The 23,029-nt window shown below is 35.6% G+C and overlaps 1 protein-coding gene across 1 annotated transcript; it reads right to left on the bottom strand.

The window, feature by feature from the left end:
- Nucleotides 1-11,888: 11,888 nt before the first annotated feature.
- On the bottom strand, nucleotides 11,889-22,632 carry LOC142337458 (sodium/hydrogen exchanger 8-like). Its single transcript, XM_075386686.1, has 7 exons — nucleotides 22,050-22,632; nucleotides 19,996-20,101; nucleotides 19,523-19,698; nucleotides 18,853-19,180; nucleotides 18,348-18,494; nucleotides 16,137-16,874; nucleotides 11,889-12,695 (listed from the first exon to the last, which is right to left on the bottom strand). Exons 1-7 carry the CDS (start codon nucleotides 22,377-22,379, stop codon nucleotides 12,556-12,558), a joined length of 1,965 nt encoding a protein of 654 aa, XP_075242801.1. The 5' UTR covers nucleotides 22,380-22,632; the 3' UTR covers nucleotides 11,889-12,555.
- Nucleotides 22,633-23,029: the final 397 nt, after the last annotated feature.

The raw sequence follows: 23,029 nt of genomic DNA, 5'->3' as shown, positions 1-23,029 counted from the left end.
ATAAAAGTTATTAAAAATACTTAGCTTGAAACATGATCAAGTGGTGTGAAGACAAATCGCTGCAGACGGTCAAAAAACAGACGGATGAATTCCTGAAAGAGTTCGAGGACCCAGTATTGCAACTACCACACATTGTGGTAAAAACCGAACAACCCAGCAGAACTAACAGGAAGTAACGCACTGAAGGTACATATTGACAGGTTCCACCGTCTGCTGAAAGATTATATTCTTTCAATATACTTTGCCTTTCTCCTATAATGACTGAATTTTCGGACCAACATGAATCCCGACGATAGTATCATGTTTAAATTTCTCGTAACATCATTGATCAAGAAATGGCATGCACTGCTCTAAAACAGCGAGGTTTTCGATTTTTCTCTCGACAATCTTGGGTAGTTAGAATGAGGAAAAATACCGAAAAGCTCAAGAATTGAATCGAAAGTTATATTGAACCAAAAGGCAAAACACAGTCAGCAGATAGCCGTAAAATAGCCCCCGTTGAAGCGCTTGACGCACATCGGGTTTGCAACAGAAAACGGAATAAAAAGAGATAGAAATTGACAGAACTTTTTAGTACGTTTCAAAAAGTGCTCTAACTCGGTGTGCAGTTTCAGTTAGATTCTAAAACTATAGTTAATTCAGCGTCTAAACTGAAGGCTATTAGGCATAATACTAAAGCCAGCTAGCATTCGCTTTACTGAACTGTGATAACCTAATGCACTATGGCTTAATGACCGGGCTTCATTGGTTTATCCCGTTCTTTTGAATTTGCACGTTTGATATTGGCCGTATTCGCTACATTGCGTCATTCAATACGTGAAAAAGTTTTAAATCCATTCAGTTGAAGTAGTGAGTGAATTACATCAGAAGTCAAACGTGAAAATTAGGACATATGTAAAACGAAAAACGTGATCAAAAGTCCTGAAAAACAATCCAAAGAACTGATTGAAACATTTAGACCTACTGTATCGGACCACTCTCAAAAGGTTAGAGAAACCAAAATAACTGAAGTAAACAAAGAAAATAATCGATAATAAAACTCTTGAACTCATTAAACCACGCACAAGCTGTGAATAGTTTAGTGGCCCTGAAGATGGAAAAACTCGGGAAATATGACATACTTCAAAACATTGAAAATTGCAAATTTGTTGAAAGTCTCTAAATTTGGCACTATTACTAAATACAAAACCATTTTTTGTCTGTTGAATGTCCTCAGAAATCCATCTACTCGACCTAGAAAGGTTTCATTGGCCCTTTCAAGATCGATGAACTCTGTTGCTAAAATTCATGATATATCTTCAGAACCATTTCGTTGTCTCCAGAATTTATCCAGTACCCCCAATTTCAAGCCCAAGCAAGATTCACGGGCCCATAAAGATAGATAAACCCAGAAGAAGAATGAACGCCAAATTGAATCTATTTAAGCAAACCGATCAACACTCTCACAATCCTTGAATGATGTTTATTGGCCAATTTGTGAACAAATGCAAACTTTAATGAAATGTGTCTAATATTTGTGATACTAACTTCTTAAAAACAATTTTATAGTCTTCAGAGACTATCTAGTAACCCAATGTTAACCCTAAAACATTTCATTGGCTCACAAAGATCGATAAACTAGGAATATGTCAAAAATGTTCAGAAAATTTGAAATTCAGTTATAAAAAAGCAAAAATTTGTGATATTAAAATGTTAAAACAATTCAATTGTCCCTAACATTTATGCAGTAACATACTATCAAAACCTACAGGGTATTACCTGTCCGCCGAGGCAAGAAGAACTGTACGAAAGACAATTTTCAAAAACTTAGAAAAAGAATCAAAAATTTTAAAGAAATTGCTGAGATTCTTGATATTAAAAAGTTTAAAACTATTACATTGCCACTAAGAGCTATGTAGTAAACTATTAGTAAACCCTAGAGGAGGTTACCCGCCCCTCAACCTGGAGAATTTGAAGAACTACCGAAATTTTAAAACTTTTAAAACCCAAATTTCATTAAAAAATCGAGATATTAAGAGGTTTTAAACCTTTTCATTGCCATTAAATACTATCCACGAATTCATTTCTAAGCTCTAAAAACTATTCATTAACTCGCAGAGATCAAAAATTTCAAAAGAATATGTTTTGCATTACCAAAACATAATCCTCAAAAAAGAAATCAAGAACATTTCTAGCTTGCACAAGACTACTAGGGGCTTAAGCAAATGTCAATTGCAGTCCTGTTAAATAAGACGCTCAAAAAACGGACAAGCAATAAAAAGAATAGGCTTTTTTGTTAAAAACTTCAAAAGTGACTTTTCACCTTTAATTTAGACGTTCCCAGAAGCTTCAGTACCTTAAGCGCTTAAAAGACTGCTAAAAACAACTAAGGTCCTCTATTGTAACTTACTGCCCCCCAGCATTGTCCCTAACATTTATGCAGTAACATACTATCAAAACCTACAGGGTATTACCTGTCCGCCGAGGCAGGAAGAACTGTACAAAAGACAATTTTCATAAACTTAGAAAAAGAACCGAAAATTTTATCAAGAAAGTGCTAAGACTCTTGATATTAAAAAGTTTAAAGCTATTAGATTGCCACTAAGAGCTATGTAGTAAACTATTACTAAACCCTAGAAGAGGTTACCCGCCCCTCAACCTGGAGAATTTGAAAAACTACCGAAATTTTAAAACTTTTAAAACCCAAATTTCATTAAAAAATCGTGATATTAAGAGGTTTTAAACCTTTCCATTGCCATTAAAAACTCTCCACGAATTCATTTTTAAGCTCTAAAAACTATTCATTGCCTCGCAGAGATCAAAAATTTCAAAAGAATATGTTTTGCATTACCAAAACATATTCCTCAAAAAAGAAATCAAGAACATTTCTAGCTTGCACAAGACTACTGGGGGCTTAAGCAAATGTCAATTCCAGTCCTGTTAAAGAAAACGCTCAAAAAACGGACAAGCAATAAAAACAATAGGCTTTTTTGTCAAAAACTTCAAAAGTGACTTTTCACCTTTAATTTAGACGTTCCCAGAAGCTTCAGTACCTTAAGCGCTTAAAAGACTGCTAAAAACAACTAAGGTCCTCTATTGTAACTTACTGCCCCCCAGCATTGTCCCTAACATTTATGCAGTAACATACTATCAAAACCTACAGGGTATTACCTGTCCGCCGAGGCAGGAAGAACTGTACAAAAGACAATTTTCAAAAACTTAGAAAAAGAATCGAAAATTTTATCAAGAAAGTGCTAAGACTCTTGATATTAAAAAGTTTAAAGCTATTAGATTGCCACTAAGAGCTATGTAGTAAACTATTACTAAACCCTAGAAGAGGTTACCCGCCCCTCAACCTGGAGAATTTGAAAAACTACCGAAATTTTAAAACTTTTAAAACCCAAATTTCATTAAAAAATCGTGATATTAAGAGGTTTTAAACCTTTCCATTGCCATTAAAAACTCTCCACGAATTCATTTTTAAGCTCTAAAAACTATTCATTGCCTCGCAGAGATCAAAAATTTCAAAAGAATATGTTTTGCATTACCAAAACATATTCCTCAAAAAAGAAATCAAGAACATTTCTAGCTTGCACAAGACTACTAGGGGCTTAAGCAAATGTCAATTGCAGTCCTGTTAAAGAAAACGCTCAAAAAACGGACAAGCAATAAAAAGAATAGGCTTTTTTGTCAAAAACTTCAAAAGTGACTTTTCACCTTTAATTTAGACGTTCCCAGAAGCTTCAGTACCTTAAGCGCTTAAAAGACTGCTAAAAACAACTAAGGTCTTCTATTGTAACTTACTGCCCCCAGCATTGTCCCTAACATTTATGCAGTAACATACTATCAAAACCTACAGGGTATTACCTGTCCGCCGAGGCAGGAAAAACTGTACAAAAGACAATTTTCAAAAACTTAGAAAAAGAATCCAAAATTTTATCAAGAAATTGCTAAGACTCTTGATATTAAAAAGTTTAAAGCTATTAGATTGCCACTAAAATCTATGTAGTAAACTATTACTAAACCCTAGAGGAGGTTACCCGCCCCTCAACCTGGACAATTTGAAAAACTACCGAAATTTTAAAACTTTTAAAACCCAAACTTCATTAAAAAATCGTGATATTAAGAGGTTTTAAACCTTTCCATTGCCATTAAAAACTCTCCACGAATTCATTTTTAAGCTCTAAAAACTATTCATTGCCTCGCAGAGATCAAAAATTTCAAAAGAATGTTTTGCATTACCAAAACATATTCCTCAAAAAAGAAATCAAGAACATTTCTAGCTTGCACAAGACTACTAGGGGCTTAAGCAAATGTCAATTGCAGTCCTGTTAAAGAAAACGCTCAAATAACGGACAAGCAATAAAAAGAATAGGCTTTTTTGTCAAAAACTTCAAAAGTGACTTTTCACCTTTAATTTAGACGTTCCCAGAGGCTTCAGTACCTTAAGCGCTTAAAAGACTGCTAAAAACAACTAAGGTCCTCTAATGTAACTTACTGCCCCCCAGCATTATCCCTAACATTTATGCAGTAACATACTATCAAAACCTACAGGGTATTACCTGTCCGCCGAGGCAGGAAGAACTGTACAAAAGACAATTTTCAAAAACTTAGAAAAAGAATCGAAAATTTTATCAAGAAATTGCTAAGACTCTTGATATTAAAAAGTTAAAAGCTATTAGATTGCCACTAAGAGCTATGTAGTAAACTATTACTAAACCCTAGAGGAGGTTACCCGCCCCTCAACCTGGAGAATTTGAAAAACTACCGAATTTTAAAACTTTTAAAACCCAAATTTCATTAAAAAATCGTGATATTAAGAGGTTTTAAACCTTTCCATTGCCATTAAATACTCTCCACGAATTCATTTTTAAGCTCTTAAAACTATTCATTGCCTCGCAGAGATCAAAAATTTCAAAAGAATATGTTTTGCATTACCAAAATATATTCCTCAAAAAAGAAAACAAGAACATTTCTAGCTTGCACAAGACTACTAGGGGCTTAAGCAAATGTCAATTGCAGTCCTGTTAAATAAAACGCTCAAAAAAACGGACAAGCAATAAAAAGAATAGGCTTTTTGTCAAAAACTTCAAAAGTGACTTTTCACCTTTAATTTAGACGTTCCCAGAAGCTTCAGTACCTTAAGCGCTTAAAAGACTGCTAAAAACAACTAAGGTCCTCTATTGTAACTTACTGCCCCCCAGCATTGTCCCTAACATTTATGCAGTAACATACTATCAAAACCTACAGGGTATTACCTGTCCGCCGAGGCAGGAAGAACTGTACAAAAGACAATTTTCAAAAACTTAGAGAAAGAATCGAAAATTTTATCAAGAAAGTGCTAAGACTCTTGATATTAAAAAGTTTAAAGCTATTAGATTGCCACTAAGAGCTATGTAGTAAACTATTACTAAACCCTAGAGGAGGTTACCCGCCCCTCAACCTGGAGAATTTGAAAAACTACCGAAATTTTAAAACTTTTAAAACCCAAAATTCATTAAAAAATCGCGATATTAAGAGGTTTTAAACCTTTCCATTGCTATTAAAAACTCTCCACGAATTCATTTTTAAGCTCTAAAAACTATTCATTGCCTCGCAGAGATCAAAAATTTCAAAAGAATATGTTTTGCATTACCAAAACATATTCCTCAAAAAAGAAATCAAGAACATTTCTAGCTTGCACAAGACTACTAGGGGCTTAAGCAAATGTCAAATTTCTTGGCTTAAGCAAAACCTACAGGGTATTACCTGTCCGCCGAGGCAGGAAGAACTGTACAAAAGACAATTTTCAAAAACTCAGAAAAAAGAATCGAAAATTTTATCAAGAAAGTGCTAAGACTCTTGATATTAAAAAGTTTAAAGCTATTAGATTGCCACTAAGAGCTATGTAGTAAACTATTACTAAACCCTAGAGGAGGCTACCCGCCCCTCAACCTGGAGAATTTGAAAAACTACCGAAATTTTAAAACTTTTAAAACCCAAATTTCATTAAAAAATCGTGATATTAAAAGGTTTTAAACCTTTCCATTGCCATTTAAAACTCTCCACGAATTCATTTTTAAGCTCTAAAAACTATTCATTGCCTCGCAGAGATCAAAAATTTCAAAAGAATGTTTTGCATTACCAAAACATATTCCTCAAAAAAGAAATCAAGAACATTTCTAGCTTGCACAAGACTACTAGGGGCTTAAGCAAATGTCAATTGCAGTCCTGTTAAAGAAAACGCTCAAATAACGGACAAGCAATAAAAAGAATAGGCTTTTTTGTCAAAAACTTCAAAAGTGACTTTTCACCTTTAATTTAGACGTTCCCAGAAGCTTCAGTACCTTAAGCGCTTAAAAGACTGCTAAAAACAACTAAGGTCCTCTAATGTAACTTACTGCCCCCCAGCATTATCCCTAACATTTATGCAGTAACATACTATCAAAACCTACAGGGTATTACCTGTCCGCCGAGGCAGGAAGAACTGTACAAAAGACAATTTTCAAAAACTTAGAAAAAGAATCGAAAATTTTATCAAGAAATTGCTAAGACTCTTGATATTAAAAAGTTTAAAGCTATTAGATTGCCACTAAGAGCTATGTAGTAAACTATTACTAAACCCTAGAGGAGGTTACCCGCCCCTCAACCTGGAGAATTTGAAAAACTACCGAATTTTAAAACTTTTAAAACCCAAATTTCATTAAAAAATCGTGATATTAAGAGGTTTTAAACCTTTCCATTGCCATTAAATACTCTCCACGAATTCATTTTTAAGCTCTAAAAACTATTCATTGCCTCGCAGAGATCAAAAATTTCAAAAGAATATGTTTTGCATTACCAAAATATATTCCTCAAAAAAGAAATCAAGAACATTTCTAGCTTGCACAAGACTACTAGGGGCTTAAGCAAATGTCAATTGCAGTCCTGTTAAATAAAACGCTCAAAAAACGGACAAGCAATAAAAGAATAGGCTTTTTGTCAAAAACTTCAAAAGTGACTTTTCACCTTTAATTTAGACGTTCCCAGAAGCTTCAGTACCTTAAGCGCTTAAAAGACTGCTAAAAACAACTAAGGTCCTCTATTGTAACTTACTGCCCCCAGCATTGTCCCTAACATTTATGCAGTAACATACTATCAAAACCTACAGGGTATTACCTGTCCGCCGAGGCAGGAAGAACTGTACAAAAGACAATTTTCAAAAACTTAGAAAAAGAATCGAAAATTTTATCAAGAAATTGCTAAGACTCTTGATATTAAAAAGTTTAAAGCTATTAGATTGCCACTAAGAGCTATGTAGTAAACTATTACTAAACCTTAGAGGAGGTTACCCGCCCCTCAACCTGGAGAATTTGAAAAACTACCGAATTTTAAAACTTTTAAAACCCAAATTTCATTAAAAAATCGTGATATTAAGAGGTTTTAAACCTTTCCATTGCCATTAAATACTCTCCACGAATTCATTTTTAAGCTCTAAAAACTATTCATTGCCTCGCAGAGATCAAAAATTTCAAAAGAATATGTTTTGCATTACCAAAACATATTCCTCAAAAAAGAAATCAAGAACATTTCTAGCTTGCACAAGACTACTAGGGGCTTAAGCAAATGTCAATTGCAGTCCTGTTAAATAAAACGCTCAAAAAACGGACAAGCAATAAAAAGAATAGGCTTTTTTGTCAAAAACTTCAAAAGTGACTTTTAACCTTTAATTTAGACGTTCCCAGAAGCTTCAGTACCTTAAGCGCTTAAAAGACTGCTAAAAACAACTAAGGTCCTCTATTTTAACTTACTGCCCCCCAGCATTGTCCCTAACATTTATGCAGTAACATACTATCAAAACCTACAGGGTGTTACCTGTCCGCCGAGGCAGGAAGAACTGTACAAAAGACAATTTTCAAAAACTTAGAAGAAGAATCGAAAATTTTATCAAGAAATTGCTAAGACTCTTGATATTAAAAAATTTAAAGCTATTAGATTGCCACTAAGAGCTATGTAGTAAACTATTACTAAACCCTAGAGGAGGTAACCCGCCCCTCAACCTGGAGAATTTGAAAAACGATCGAATTTTAAAACTTTTAAAACCCAAATTTCATTAAAAAATCGTGATATTAAGAGGTTTTAAACCTTTCCATTGCCATTAAATACTCTCCACGAATTCATTTTTAAGCTCTAAAAACTATTCATTGCCTCGCAGAGATCAAAAATTTCAAAAGAATATGTTTTGCATTACCAAAACATATTCCTCAAAAAAGAAATCAAGAACATTTCTAGCTTGCACAAGACTACTAGGGGCTTAAGCAAATGTCAATTGCTGTCCTGTTAAATAAAACGCTCAAAAAACGGACAAGCAATAAAAAGAATAGGCTTTTTTGTCAAAAACTTCAAAAGTGACTTTTAACCTTTAATTTAGACGTTCCCAGAAGCTTCAGTACCTTAAGCGCTTAAAAGACTGCTAAAAACAACTAAGGTCCTCTATTTTAACTTACTGCCCCCAGCATTGTCCCTAACATTTATGCAGTAACATACTATCAAAACCTACAGGGTGTTACCTGTCCGCCGAGGCAGGAAGAACTGTACAAAAGACAATTTTCAAAAACTTAGAAAAAGAATCGAAAATTTTATCAAGAAATTGCTAAGACTCTTGATATTAAAAAGTTTAAAGCTATTAGATTGCCACTAAGAGCTATGTAGTAAACTATTACTAAACCGTAGAGGAGGTTACCCGCCCCTCAACCTGGAGCATTTGAAAAACTACCGAATTTTAAAACTTTTAAAACCCAAATTTCATTTAAAAATCGTGATATTAAGAGGTTTTAAACCTTTCCATTGCCATTAAATACTCTCCACGAATTCATTTTTAAGCTCTAAAAACTATTAATTGCCTCGCAGAGATCAAAAATTTCAAAAGAATATGTTTTGCATTACCAAAACATATTCCTCAAAAAAGAAATCAAGAACATTTCTAGCTTGCACAAGACTACTAGGGGCTTAAGCAAATGTCAATTGCAGTCCTGTTAAATAAAACGCTCAAAAAACGGACAAGCAATAAAAAGAATAGGCTTTTTTGTCAAAAACTTCAAAAGTGACTTTTCACCTTTAATTTAGACGTTCCCAGAAGCTTCAGTACCTTAAGCGTTTAAAAGACTGCTAAAAACAACTAAGGTCCTCTATTGTAACTTACTGCTCCCCAGCATTGTCCCTAACATTTATGCAGTAACATACTATCAAAACCTACAGGGTATTACCTGTCTGCCGAGACAGGAAGAACTGTACAAAAGACAATTTTCAAAAACTTAGAAAAAGAATCGAAAATTTCATCAAGAAATTGCTAAGACTCTTGATATTAAAAAGTTTAAAGCCATTAGATTGCCACTAAGAGCTATGTAGTAAACTATTACTAAACCTTAGAGGAGGTTACCCGCCCCTCAACCTGGAGAATTTGAAAAACTACCGATTTTAAAACTTTTAAAACCCAAATTTCATTAAAAAATCGTGATATTAAGAGGTTTTAAACCTTTCCATTGCCATTAAATACTCTCCACGAATTCATTTTTAAGCTCTAAAAACTATTAATTGCCTCGCAGAGATCAAAAATTTCAAAAGAATATGTTTTGCATTACCAAAACATATTCCTCAAAAAAGAAATCAAGAACATTTCTAGCTTGCACAAGACTACTAGGGGCTTAAGCAAATGTCAATTGCAGTCCTGTTAAATAAAACGCTCAAAAAACGGACAAGCAATAAAAAGATTAGGCTTTTTTGTCAAAAACTTCAAAAGTGACTTTTCACCTTTAATTTAGACGTTCCCAGAAGCTTCAGTACCTTAAGCGCTTAAAAGACTGCTAAAAACAACTAAGGTCCTCTATTGTAACTTACTGCCCCCCAGCATTACCTGTTTATCCCGTTCTGGAAGCTAAATCAGAAAAAAAGTGTAAAATGTTAAAAAAGAAAGATAGCAGGACAAAACCTGAATAACAAACCAAAAAAATTACTAAACTAGTAACATTACAATAGCATTACACGGCATCAATCTAAGAGAGTCAGCGAAGCCCCTGACCCCATATGGGCAACAATGAACAACATGAAAACATTTATTAAGAATATTGACTCCTTTCGTCCTTAGAATGAGCACGCATTGCAACAAACTTTTGGGAATCAATGACAGACAAAGCAAAAAAGGGGAAAAACAAAAACAATATTGGTAAAAATCAAACTATGAAAACTAGTGGCGAAAACTAAGGGAACCTCATAACTAAACCAAATCCTTAACCAAAACGTATCATAAAAATTTAAATGCGCATTTAAATACATTTCGCTGAGACTAGCATTAAGCGGCACTAGGAGGTCAATAGGAAATTATGGTTGTTCTTCACAATAAGTGAAAAACCACAACAAAAACACCAACAACAAAGACAAAAATCAGCTTTGAATTTCTAAAAAGCAGGCGTCAAATAAAACACGATCGCTGTAAAATCCAACACTTAATCAAATTCCCCTATTGCTCATTTGCAACCACCGATGACAGCTGCCGTTAATGTAATGAGATTAAGTGATAAAACAGTAATTAGTACAAAAAATACAAAATCAAGAATACAAATTAAAAAAAAACTAAGTTAAAAAATTTGAAAATGAAAAACGTCAAAGTAACAACAGTTAAAAAGTGAAAAAATTAATTCGTTTAATTTAGGCAACCTTAGCAAGCCATGAGACTTGTCATTAAAATGACTAAGAGACAAGACAAATTCAGCAATAAAAACACGCAAAACGTCAAAAACCGATATATTTCTTGAAAGGAATGAAAGTCAAGTCATAAACATTCAACGTTGAACTAAAACAAAAAACTTCATTAACATAATTGACTCCAGCAACCCATGAGACCTGTCCCTAATGAAATGAAAAGACAAAACAACAAAAAGCACAAAGAATACTCTCAAAACTCAAAAAAAAACATTTTCAAATGTTCAGACTAAACAGTGTCCCGAAAACCACTATCAATAAACTCAAAAAACTAATTAAGTTCACTTATGTCTCATTAGCAACTAATGATACTGTCATTTTCAATACTAGGTGAAAGACAACAGATATAAAATTAAAAAGTGGCATATCAAATTTTCAATAACATTTTATGACAACAAAGTGTCTAATTAAAAAAAGGATTAGCTTCCCGTCAATGAGTTCAGTCAATTTCAAATAGGCACCATTAGAACACATATGTATCAAAATAATAGCACTCAAGAGAGCAAAAACCAAAAACCGCAGTCAAATTAACATACGTGAAAAAAATCTTTCAAAAACCTAAATTTGTTCAAGGACCAATTTCTTACTCTACTTTAAAGGTACTTTGAAAGAAATCACGCTTCAAACCTACTCGCTTTTTCGCTCCCTTTAGTAGTCCAGTCCAGCGCGATTAAAATCACCACTCTAATTTGACTTCTCACTAACGATAAAAAGCCGAAAAAAAGTGAACAGATCTTTTAAAAAACGCAGCACGCCAATACAATCCAAATACTTTGGATTGTAAAAAGGAGAGCGCCTAAATAATAGCCATTGAGAGGCTGTCGGCGGCTATTAAACATCGATTAAACAAAGCATTTTTTATAAACATAAGACAACGTCTTGTCCAAAAATTTGGCGAAAAAAGCAACATTTTACAGCACTATTATAATCTAGAATTTTTGCATGCCCCAAACTTAGGATACGTATTCAGACTCCTTTATACTCCTACTAGCTGAAGCAAGTTCCAATCAAACCCAACAATTCGACAGGCTATAACTTCCTGGGACAAAAAGTCAATTAACAAGACAAAAAAATCGGATCTTTTCGTAGCATAACGTACAATCGTTTTTTAAATCGATTGATTTAAAAATCGAATGAAAAAACATGGCTTAAATATTTGCAATAAACTTCATTCGAAAGCAATTGAAAAGGAATGAATCAACAAATAAATTTTGACACTGATGAAATTTGATTTGTGGATCGACAAGGAAAGATGTTATAATACAATTAAAACAAAACCAACATTTACACAAACTGCTGAAAAGAACATGTAGCATGAACAAAATTTACAGGTTGAAAAATCATCTTTTATTAATTATTTCATTCAAATATTTTTAGATAAATTTGTCCATTTGATTGACCAGCGTTATAATAATTAAGTAGCACCTTACTATTGTTAACATTATTGATTTGAGTATTAAAAGTAATCTGAGCATTAAAGAGGGGAGATGAAAGTAGAGCTTAATAAGCCAGGAATTTAACTTTCGAAATACTGCCACAAAATTTGAAATCACAGAAAAATATAGGAACTCTTTTCAAAACAGCGCATCGAAGCAACTCATTCAATTGTATATACGCATTTTCGGCATTAGGGTGTAATATTTAGTAGCACTGAAGTTTGTAAATAGGATTCCTAAAATTAACGATATATAGGAATTCCGAAAAAAACTGCCACGAAGGAGAATTTTTATATAAATTGAAGTTGCTTCCATTTCTCCAAGCCTTCAACATTGTGACACTTGCTCTCAAAATTATTTCGAGAACTTCTTTGAATCGTGATGAAAACACAGTGAGAGCATAAACCACGAATCATGGAAAAGATCACATCCGTTCAGTTTGGATTCCATCCATTAGGGTTTCAGCAATTCCATTAGATAACATCGCATCTCCGCTCGCATTTCTAGCCAGACCACCACGGGCGCCACTCGAACCACTGGTTCCAGCACCAGTGCCTGAATGACCTATAACATTACACTATTATTATGCTCAAAGTAAAAAATGTATTCAAATTAGGTACTAATACAACTCGTCACTCATATCTCAAGAACTATTCTATTTCCTTTTCACAGTGAAATGATGTTCATGCTCCCGCGTGACAAAACCTTATAGACAACTTGGAGAGTACTGGAGAGGAGGTGGGATGTTAGGCAAAAACTCCATTGGGCGGACACTATATCGATTAGGCATAACTTTTGAAGTGAAATTTTGGGGACAATAGGCAAATAGAAATCAAAACACTAAAAACCGGTACTTCAAAATCCACTTGACGCTATAAAGGTCTCACATGTCCCCAACAAATGTCTATATACGATAATAGCTTACAAAATATTCACATTTTTTAACATAGCCGGCAGATTGCCGGAATAATAACTGCCAAAAGAATAGACTTGCGTGCCGTGCCGTAAAATACAGATAGAAACAGTTATTGTCGTGCAACAATCAAGTCAGAAGTAAAACTTGAAAAAACATTGACTTTTGTCCTTATCGCAACCAAAACGAGTTGGTTGTTCCCGCAACTTAAAACTGATATAAAAACTTACCAAACTAAACTGTCTAGAACAATGTAATTGAACCTTATCTACATTCTCTTACATTTTATGGTGACCGCGAAACGCACTCTATTGATCATTCTAGGCTCCAGAAGGCTGTCGCTTGATGTGTTCAGGACAATTTTGGTCGAGACCGAAGCTATATTGAACTCCAGACCACTAACGATTGTCGCTGACCTTCCAGAAAATGAAATGCCTCTCACGCCAAACCATTTTCTGATCAACAGACCGTTCAACTCTCTCCCACCAGGAAAGTTCGACAGCCAAGAACCCGCCAGTTTCAAGTCTTGGAAGAATGTGCAGCAAATGGTCAACCATTTCTGGAAACGACTCGTCAAGGAGTATCTTCCGACACTGTTAAAGAGGTCCAAATGGAGCGATAGTGACCAAACACCACTCAGAGTCAACGACATCGTTTGGATTCTGAAAGATATGACTCCACGTGGAATTTGGCCCCTTGGACGTGTTCTTGAAGTCTATCCTGGACGAGATGGACAACACCGTGTGGTGAAGGTGAAAACGGCTTACGGCACGTACGTTCGTCCGGTCTCCGCCCTCGCACGTGTTTTGGCTGATTAGCCTATTTTTTCTTGACCTTTTTTCGAAACGGTTTTCTAGGCAACTTGGGTTACACCCTCTTCGACGATCTGGTCAAACGTCTGTGATGAGTTAGTTGGCCTCCTCTTTCCCCTGGAGCATGTCGTGCAACAATCAAGTCAGAAGTAAAACTTGAAAAAACATTGACTTTTGTCCTTATCGCAACCAAAACGAGTTGGTTGTTCCCGCAACTTAAAACTGATATAAAAACTTACCAAACTAAACTGTCTAGAACAATGTAATTGAACCTTATCTACATTCTCTTACAGTTATCGTGGCCAACTTTAAATCAAAGGGGGTGTACATTTGAGAACAATTTTGGGTGCAAAAACTTTTGACGAAGAAGAGGTTCGAACCACGAACCCCCGGCGTACGACACAGCTGCATTAACCACTAGACTACAAGTCCCTTATTCTCTCTTATATTACAACTTTGGTTTTAGTAACAGATATAAATTCTGAATACGCGCAATTTAGGTAACACAAAAAGCAAGAAATCAAGCGGGAAAAAGTGACTGAAAATGTGAAGCGACAGAATGAAAATGTGTTCCAGAATAAAATGTAAAACGAAAAAGAGCGTCAGACGACTAAACAAAACAAACCAAGAGCAACGCAATATAGCTCCGCTCAGCTTATAGCTTCGCAGCAAAAAAATATTTTAGCATATGCCGCATCTCTTTATGTTCATCAAGCATTTACTGCAAAATAAAGTAATGAATTTCTCAATCACGTTTTCCAATCTTGCCTCCGTATTTTTTTGCCAAATACCTATGCTAGAATGTTTGCGAGGGGCAAAAATAATTTGCAAAAATGGTAAATTTACATGTGCTTTGCTTACTCATTTTGATGCATAGACAGTCGTTAGAGACTTTATATTAATTTATAGTGTCAAATGCATCGCTTTTAAGTGTTCTAATTGGTATTCGCCTATTGTCCACAAAATTTTAGCCTAATGGCTACAAAAATTGTGTTCACCTAATCGTGTTTTCGCCTGAATTCCTATGCCCCATTAAAGAAGTGTTTTTAAATCAATATTAGCGGAGTGAATTTGAATGAGGAAATGCGTAAAGAATATTGGAGTACCTTGATTGTTGGACAAAATTTGAGTGGAGCGAAAAGAGTGGTTTCGATTACCGCTGATTTCGATAGATCGCAAAATTGAGGACTAAAAAATTTTCTGTGAGCGAGCGAAACCTTAGGCTGTTTTAATAATTTTAACTTTGTATTAATAAACGCTGCAAACTTTTTGGTTTATGAGTTTTGTGCTAATTTGGAGGTTTTTGAGCTATTTTACGGTTTTTATGCTATTTTAGCATTTTTTGCCCGATTTATTGTATCATTTTATCCATTGGGGATCTAAAACACAACTATTGATCGCAAACAATTTTAATTATTTTTGTTACAGAAAATTTGTTGCAGACTTGATGGCATCAATGAGTATTTTTGTCCAGATAAATTGGAAACTATTTTTTGTGATCTTCTAACAAATTTTCTTCAAAATTAGACTAGTTTTCCACTCTATAATGCCCTAACTATTATTGTATAGGCTTTTTGCGCTCAATTAAATTAAAGAAATCTTTTCGATTGTTGGTGCTCTGAAAATATTGAGCAAATTAGGCGATAACCAATCAAAACACTCAAGGACGGTACACCAAAATTCACTTGACGCTATAAAGTACTCAAAATGCCCTAGCAATTAACTTTACATGGAAAATAGTTGACAAAGCACACATACACCCTTCGATAAATGATTTTGGAAAAAGGGGACAGAGCGGACATCATTTTAAAATATTTAAATGAAATTTTTTATAGTTCAGAGCTGTAGGCCTTACGAATATTCTATTAAAATATTGCCACAAATGTTGGATGGACCTAAACTGAAATGCTCAATAATTGAAAACAGTTATGACAGTTTTCGTAAGCTATCATCGTGTAGAGAAAATTGTTAGGGACACTTGAGTACTTTATAGCGTCAAGTGGATTTTGAAGTAGAACCTATAAATGGTTTAAGTGACTTTCCCCTAATGTCCACAAAAACTTAAGCTCCAAATTCTGGTCAAAAGTGTCCCCATCTCGTTCTGTCCGCACATACTATTTATGATGGGACCTCTACTGGCATGTGCTAATTATTACATAATAACTACAACTTGACGTCATACTTGCAGTACAAGTGGCCTGGACTGTAATCTACGGTAGATGGGCAATAACGAGTAAAAATCTGGACTGGCACAGATCATTGTTCCTGATTACTACTGACCTTTAGACGTAGAGCCAGAATCATTAGCCAACAGTGTGATATCGTCTTCTGCACTTGAATCGTCATCGTTTGGCCTCCTAATATTACTGTACCACTGATTGGTCAATTGCTTCATCTTGATTCTGCCCGTGCGTATCTCTTCATTTGTGAACCTCTTCGTGAAAAACGGCTTTAGGTATAATTCGTCCAATTTGATCAGACCTGTCTTTCTGTTCATGTAAATAAAACCCACTTCGCCAGGGTTAACTGCATCCTCGGATTCCGTAAGCTCTGAGAAGGCTTCAGAGTCGATCGCTTTCCAGTCATGCGTCTTTACAAGATTGAGATCTTTTCGCTTTTTTGCACGGTCTGCTTTGCGACTAGTTAGAGCTCCACGTTTACCTTTGCGACGTCCTGAAGACGGCGACTCTTCATTAACGTCTCCGACCAACTTCATCAGCGGCATCGTACAACCACCAAGAATCAGCGTCGAGAACAGAACTATGATTAACGTCGTCGTTTTAATAACTTCATGTTTGTCGTTCTCGAAGTTCAAGAAAAGTGACAGCGCAAACGCTATGGCTCCACGTAATCCTGAGAACCACATGATGGTTTGCATTTTTCGTGTGATTTTGTGATCTCTGAAGAAGTTGAGGATGAAGGAAAGAGGGAAAATATTGATTGCGCGGCTGAGGAGAATGAGAAGGAGACTCCAGATGATAAGAGCGACTTCTACTCTGTGGTGGAATGAGAAAATAGCTGAAACATTGGGAACCATTACAGCACCAGTCAAACTATCCAGCCCCAGTTTCAGCGTCATCTTCATGAAAAGACTCAAGATCATATGCAAAAAATCCAGCTGAAATGCATTGATACCAAGTTCTGAACCAGATCGAGGATTAGCAGTTGTTCCAGCTGTTTATATCCAGCTGGTTATAAAACTTAAAACGATTAGACAAAACCAACATTTGTTTAATTCAGCAAATACAAATTTGTATTAACATAGCCGGCAGATTGCCGGAATAGCTGCGAAAGAATAGACCTGTGTGCCATATAATAGAAACAGATACAGATATAAATTGAAAAAAAACCTTCACCGCTCGAAAAACTTTGTAAAACATTCAGCGATAAATCAATAAAGCTTGTTAAAATTCATTCCGCAGAAGCCTCTTATTAGGGACCTTTACAGCACATATGAGTTCATTTGACCTTAAACAAATTCAAACTAAGCTTAAGTTTTTAAAGTGCAAAAGTCATTTTATTGAGGGAGGTAAGTCACGTATGATCAAAATCTAATCACGCAAATAACCTAAAAACTTTTGCTAGAGCGAGTGAGAAATGACGCCACGCGCGCAAATGCCGTTAGTGAGAGGAAGTAGTCATTCAGAAAATTTGCTTTTTCAGCTTTGCTATGTGAACAAATGTAAAACGAAAAAAGAGCGCCATACGACGAAACAAACAAAACATAGCAGGACAAGTCCTGACGTACAATTCAAAGAATTTTCATTGACTAAACAGAAAACTAGACCTAGAATGGACTATGAATGGATTGAGAAAACCATTTAGAAAAAAATCTGATCTAAAAAATTGATAAAAACTGTAAAAATCAAAGTGAAATTACCGCATGTGAACAAAAAACCACTAGCGAGAAAGCGAATTTTCGTTCAAACACCGTTTTCTCACTCTACTTTAAATTTAGAGCGAAACCACTCGCTTCACGCCGCAAAAATTTAACGCCGCAAAACCACTCGCTTTTTCGCTCCACTTCCTGTTTCGGCGTGACCAAAATAACTACTCCAATTTGACTTCAAAAATCATGAAAATGTGTGAACAGATCATAAAAAAAAGACAGCGCCCCAATAAAATTCAAATTCTTTGAATTGTAAAAAACCAAGAGCACCGCAATATAACTACGCTCAGCTTACAGCTTCGCAGCTATAAAAAAATACACCCAAACTTTTGTTATTTAAACTGAGCCCTTTTTGTTAGTTTCCCGGAGCGTTAACAAATGTTCTTTGGGCCTACCCACACATTTTTGGAACCTTCTTCTCTTGATACAAGCATTATGCCTTTCAAAGCTTGGTGAAGATGTGCCAATAGATGAGACGTTGATCAAAAAAGGATGCGACAGTCCTCTTACAATCTTTAGTTATACTAAGACCTTTTACTTTTAAAATACAACCTGATTCAGATAGCCATGGACAAAATTAGTTTCACACTAGTGTGACATACCGAGCCCCAGGTAGGCGAACACACAGTTCTCAGCCATGAAGGACATTGTTCGGAATGCTTGTTGTACTGTGATCTGTGTTACTGGGGAGAGGTTGAAATGTGTGTAGTGGGACATCGTGATCCCACAGAACAATGCGGCCATTATACCTACAAGGAGGATACGATAATATATAGGTTGGGCTTAGAGGTCGAAAAGTGCGTACTAAACATAAATCAATTCTTAAGTTAAAGCTTCACATTAAGCAATTTCGTAGAAGTAACAGAATTCTGAAATGGTTACAGTATGATGGGAAACGTCAAGACAAACTTATAAAGATCGAGAGCTCATAAGAAATTGACAAATTTGGCTTGCAAGCATGTATGAGATGCTGCTACTAATCCACTGGCGGTTCATTTCAATAGCGGTGGTTCTCAATGCAAAATGTCTAACTTAGTGAGTGCCAGTTTTTATAGATTCGTAAACTTAAGACCACTAACAAGTCATTAATTGCAATTGAGAGCCAACCTGACAAATGGATGCCTTCAGCCAAGCCATAGGGAAGATATGCGAAGATAAGGATAAAGCCAAACTCGAGCGATGGTGTATCGCTAAGGTCAAAGTGCTTCAACAACAGAGCAGAGATCAGCCCGAATGCTCCTCCTAGTAAAGCTGAGGCGAAGAACATAACCAGGAAGTGGTTGAACCCAAATAGGAGCAGGGATCCACTTGACATTGCTGCGTAGGGATTGTGGTTCATAAGTAGAATCGTAGTTGTCATCACAATTGCAACTGCATCGTTCAACACACTCTCTCCGAAGACCAACATGTACAATACTGGATCCACGTCTAAGGCCTATAAAACATTACAAAATTGACATGCTGCATGTCGATGTCTGTTGGTGTAAAAACAAACAAACAAACGGCAGTATTTCGTTTCCTTCTAATAGCTTGATTTTATCCAGAGTCGCTATATTTATTCAATTAGGACAAGTAAAGTTTTACTTTGATCTTGCTATAATTTATATTTACAGCAAGAAATTTTCCATTTTTCCCATAGATCGTTAAAAAATAACACAAATTTCCAAACAGTGAAAATTCTCGACTTGCTACTCTTAAAGTTGTCATCCCATAGCTTCAACAAGTCAAAATCGCAAATAATCAGTATTAAATTGGGCATGAAACTACAACGATATACCTGAAATATAGCCAAAGTGGCCACTGGATCTACAGCTGATATTAGACTGCCAAAAGCGAAGCTCTCTACTATGGTCAGTTCATAAACTAGTCCAGCCACTCCAAGGATGTAAACTCCAGCACCAATCACCAACGCTGATATAGCTGTACCGAATATGGCCAGGGTTAGAATTGAGCCTAAAACGGTTAGATGTCTCAAATCATTCAGTAGAACTCATGAATTCATGAGAAGGTGCTTCGTGCCAATCTGATCATTTCATTGACAAGAAATTTCTTGATAGCCAGTCATGCCTAAATATTACTTACAATGCACTCTAATTATGTCTGGCAAAAAACCATTTCCCCGATCAGAAAAAGATAGTGCTATCTATTGTATTTTAAACATCATAAATGATCATTTTCGATTTATTAGAGGAAATAGCTGTATATCTTTCACTATCATAAAATTTAAAACAAATAATATTGCCTCTGTACCTATATTCTGGAAGAAGTTGCCTTTGTGTAGAGAGTATCCTGCTTCGAAGATGATAGGCGGCAGAAACAGGAGGAAAAAGACTGTGGGATTGAACGTCTCTGCTTCCTAAAACACACAGAAAATTTCCTGAACACAAATTCTGCTCTGAGCAACATCGAAAACCAAAAGAGAAGCAGAAATTTTGAAAAAAAATATGAGTAGTGGCGTTGTTGAAGCTGTCGTCGTGCAGCGCTCAAAAATTAATAGACAAGACCTAAAATGCACAGAACGCGCCTTTGCTTTAGAAAGATTGGTACGTATATTATATTTTAGGTCAAGCGACGGGGTTGGGCTGGAATAGAGGGGGTTCAAATTCCTAGGTGGAGGAATGTGGACGGGGTGTTGGGGGGGGGGGAGTAGCTAGCTGAGGTGGAGAGTGGGGGGAGGGGGGGGGGTTAAGCAAAGAGGGTGCGTAGGGTTGGGAGGGCTGGACTAGAGGGGGTCCAGATCGCCAGGTGGAGGAGGGTGGACAGGGGAGTGTTATGTGCGGGGGGGGGGGGGGGGGGGAGTGGGGGTGTCAAACTTTTTAAGATTAAAAACCGCCCTCATAACATGAAATTGTCTCCTCAAAACAGTGCCAGTGAATCGCATACGTAGAGACTAGTAACGCGTAAAGCTCTAAGGGAACTACTCAGCCACTTAATGCCCTCTGGACTTAACTGTTTATATCGTTTTTCATGACGAAAAGTCAAGAGAGTCAGACAGAAATCGGTCAAGCGCAAAATCGCACAAAAAAGACCACGTGACTAATATAATTGCTACAAACTTCGTTTGAGGGCAATTAAAAACAGACTGATGATTTATAAAATCTGACATTTGAATGTAACCTATCCCGAAAGAAAAAGTGAAAATGTTTGACTGCTCTCTAAAAAGGATATCTGAATCTCTTCGTAGAAAAACATCATCGTAAAAAATAATGGTGGATTGTCAGAATAGGGCTGTACTTGCTTCAAGGACCTTTTACACCATCAATTGCTGTGATGGTTCACTCGATTCAAAAGAATCTACCTTTCTTTGAGATTTTGTAATGACTGCAATCGAATAACCTCCAATTAGAACGAAATATCCTCAACTGACCTACAGAACTTCAATTAGAGTAAACAAAAAAATTGAGAAGGATATCATGCGTGACCAACAGTAAAAAAAATGGATCCCACTTTACAAAAAATAGTCAAAATAAACATCAATCTAAGCAACTAAATTTCACAATTATTAAGTCATGCCAAAAAAAGATTAAGAGGTCAAGTGTAGCAAAATCAAAATAGCTTCAGAAAATTAGCAAAAAATTGCTCTTACCTGAATTTATATAAGATTCTCAGAATGCGAAAAACCCAGTTTTCAAATAGATTGGCGAAACCATCTGTGTACTCAACTTCAAGATGGAGGCAAAAATATTGAATTAAAAATGAAATTACATAAAACAGTTAAAAATAAGCTAAATTTAGCCGGAAAACCCACCTGAAATAGCAATGAAAATAAAGAATTCGTACGATAAACGACTAAAAGTTTTGCCATAAACAAACATTTTGATAAAAAAATAAATGTAATTATCAAAAATGATTTGTTTTGAAGAAACCCTATGTGAAAAAAACTTCTTGCTGAGCGAAATCAAAAACAGTTATGATCTCAATCACCACTCTCTCTTCCATTCTCAAAATTGATCAACGCTAACCAATAAGTGTCATATGCGGAATTTCCTATTTCAAACGCACTCAGCAGTTCTAAGACACCACCAATTTTTTTTCAATTCAATGCAATTAGATCACAATAACTATCATTCTGTTCATACAAAAGGCTAGCGGGAAATAATGTCCGATTAATCTTCTGAAAGGAAAATTTTGTCGCCGCAAAAACTGCTTAAAGACTATCTCCAAAAGTAACACATGAATACCTAATGACAACTTCCCCAACGGTTTCTACCCAAGCTTTTTATCAATGGACAATAAGACATGTTACCAATACTTGAAATTAATTATTACTTGAAAAAAATTTATGTCTGATAAAAAGTTCTAACCTGTAGATCTAAGACGTCATTGTTACTGAGGATCTTCATAAACAAGCCCACCACCGCTCCCAGGAATATAACAGCGATCGATTCCGGCAACACGTTCATTTTGAATCTGATGAGAAAGTGGACCAAAAATATACAGAGTAAGAGAATAGTTAAAACGAAAAATATCACGAGCGAGCTCATGTGTTCCTCTTCTTGGCTGGTTGGAGGAGGTGGTTGAGTTGTCAGGATTGCAGCGTTGGCCAGATCATCGGTGGCCAGTCCGGAATTGACGTTCATTTTCGCCGCGCTGGAACCCACGTCTAAACTATTTCCCGCTCCTGGATTTACCATGTTATAAATATTCGCAAAAACTCGCAATCCTGTCCAATTCTTTGACACTTTCGAATAACTCTGTAAAAACGAGTTTTACTCTGTTCAGTAGAAATATTTTCTGCTCAATTGAAATATTTCCTGTTCGTATGTCAGTATTAGTTTGTCAAAGACAGTCAATTTTGTATGTGCAGCTTTGCTGCATGGTTCTAAAAGAGTCTTCTTTATATACAGGCTAGCAAATCATTCTAGCCCCGTTTCGTTTGGCAACATGTTTTCTGAAAAATGGAATACTAAAGTAGTAACATGAATAATAACAAGTTTAGTAATTTTGTCGCATATTAATTTCCGCAATGCAATATAGCGAAGTCTTGAAGGCTGAAAATTTAAAGCTGACAAATGGTGCAAACAGCATGATGGCGTTTTTATCCTAGTTTATCTAAAATTTAAACCTCTAAACTTGTTTCGATACCATTTATATAAACGCAAACATTAAGCAGACTTTTTTCTAAAAGTCTATAATAATTTTTACAGATAATCTTTTTACAGAGCTCTTTTTTACAGATAAAATTGTAGCGATTAAGTTCAGCTTAGCGGCGGTAAACTGCGAAACAGTTACTTGTTTTGTTTAGATGAAATTACCACCGCAGAAAACTGTCATCTTATCAAAC

This window comes from Convolutriloba macropyga, chromosome 4 (assembly GCF_964194025.1).
Source record: "Convolutriloba macropyga chromosome 4, txConMacr16.3, whole genome shotgun sequence".
Classification (NCBI taxonomy): domain Eukaryota; kingdom Metazoa; phylum Xenacoelomorpha; order Acoela; family Convolutidae; genus Convolutriloba; species Convolutriloba macropyga.
The sequence above is the reverse complement of the archived record's forward strand: the minus strand, read 5'-3'. Positions and strand labels throughout refer to the sequence as shown.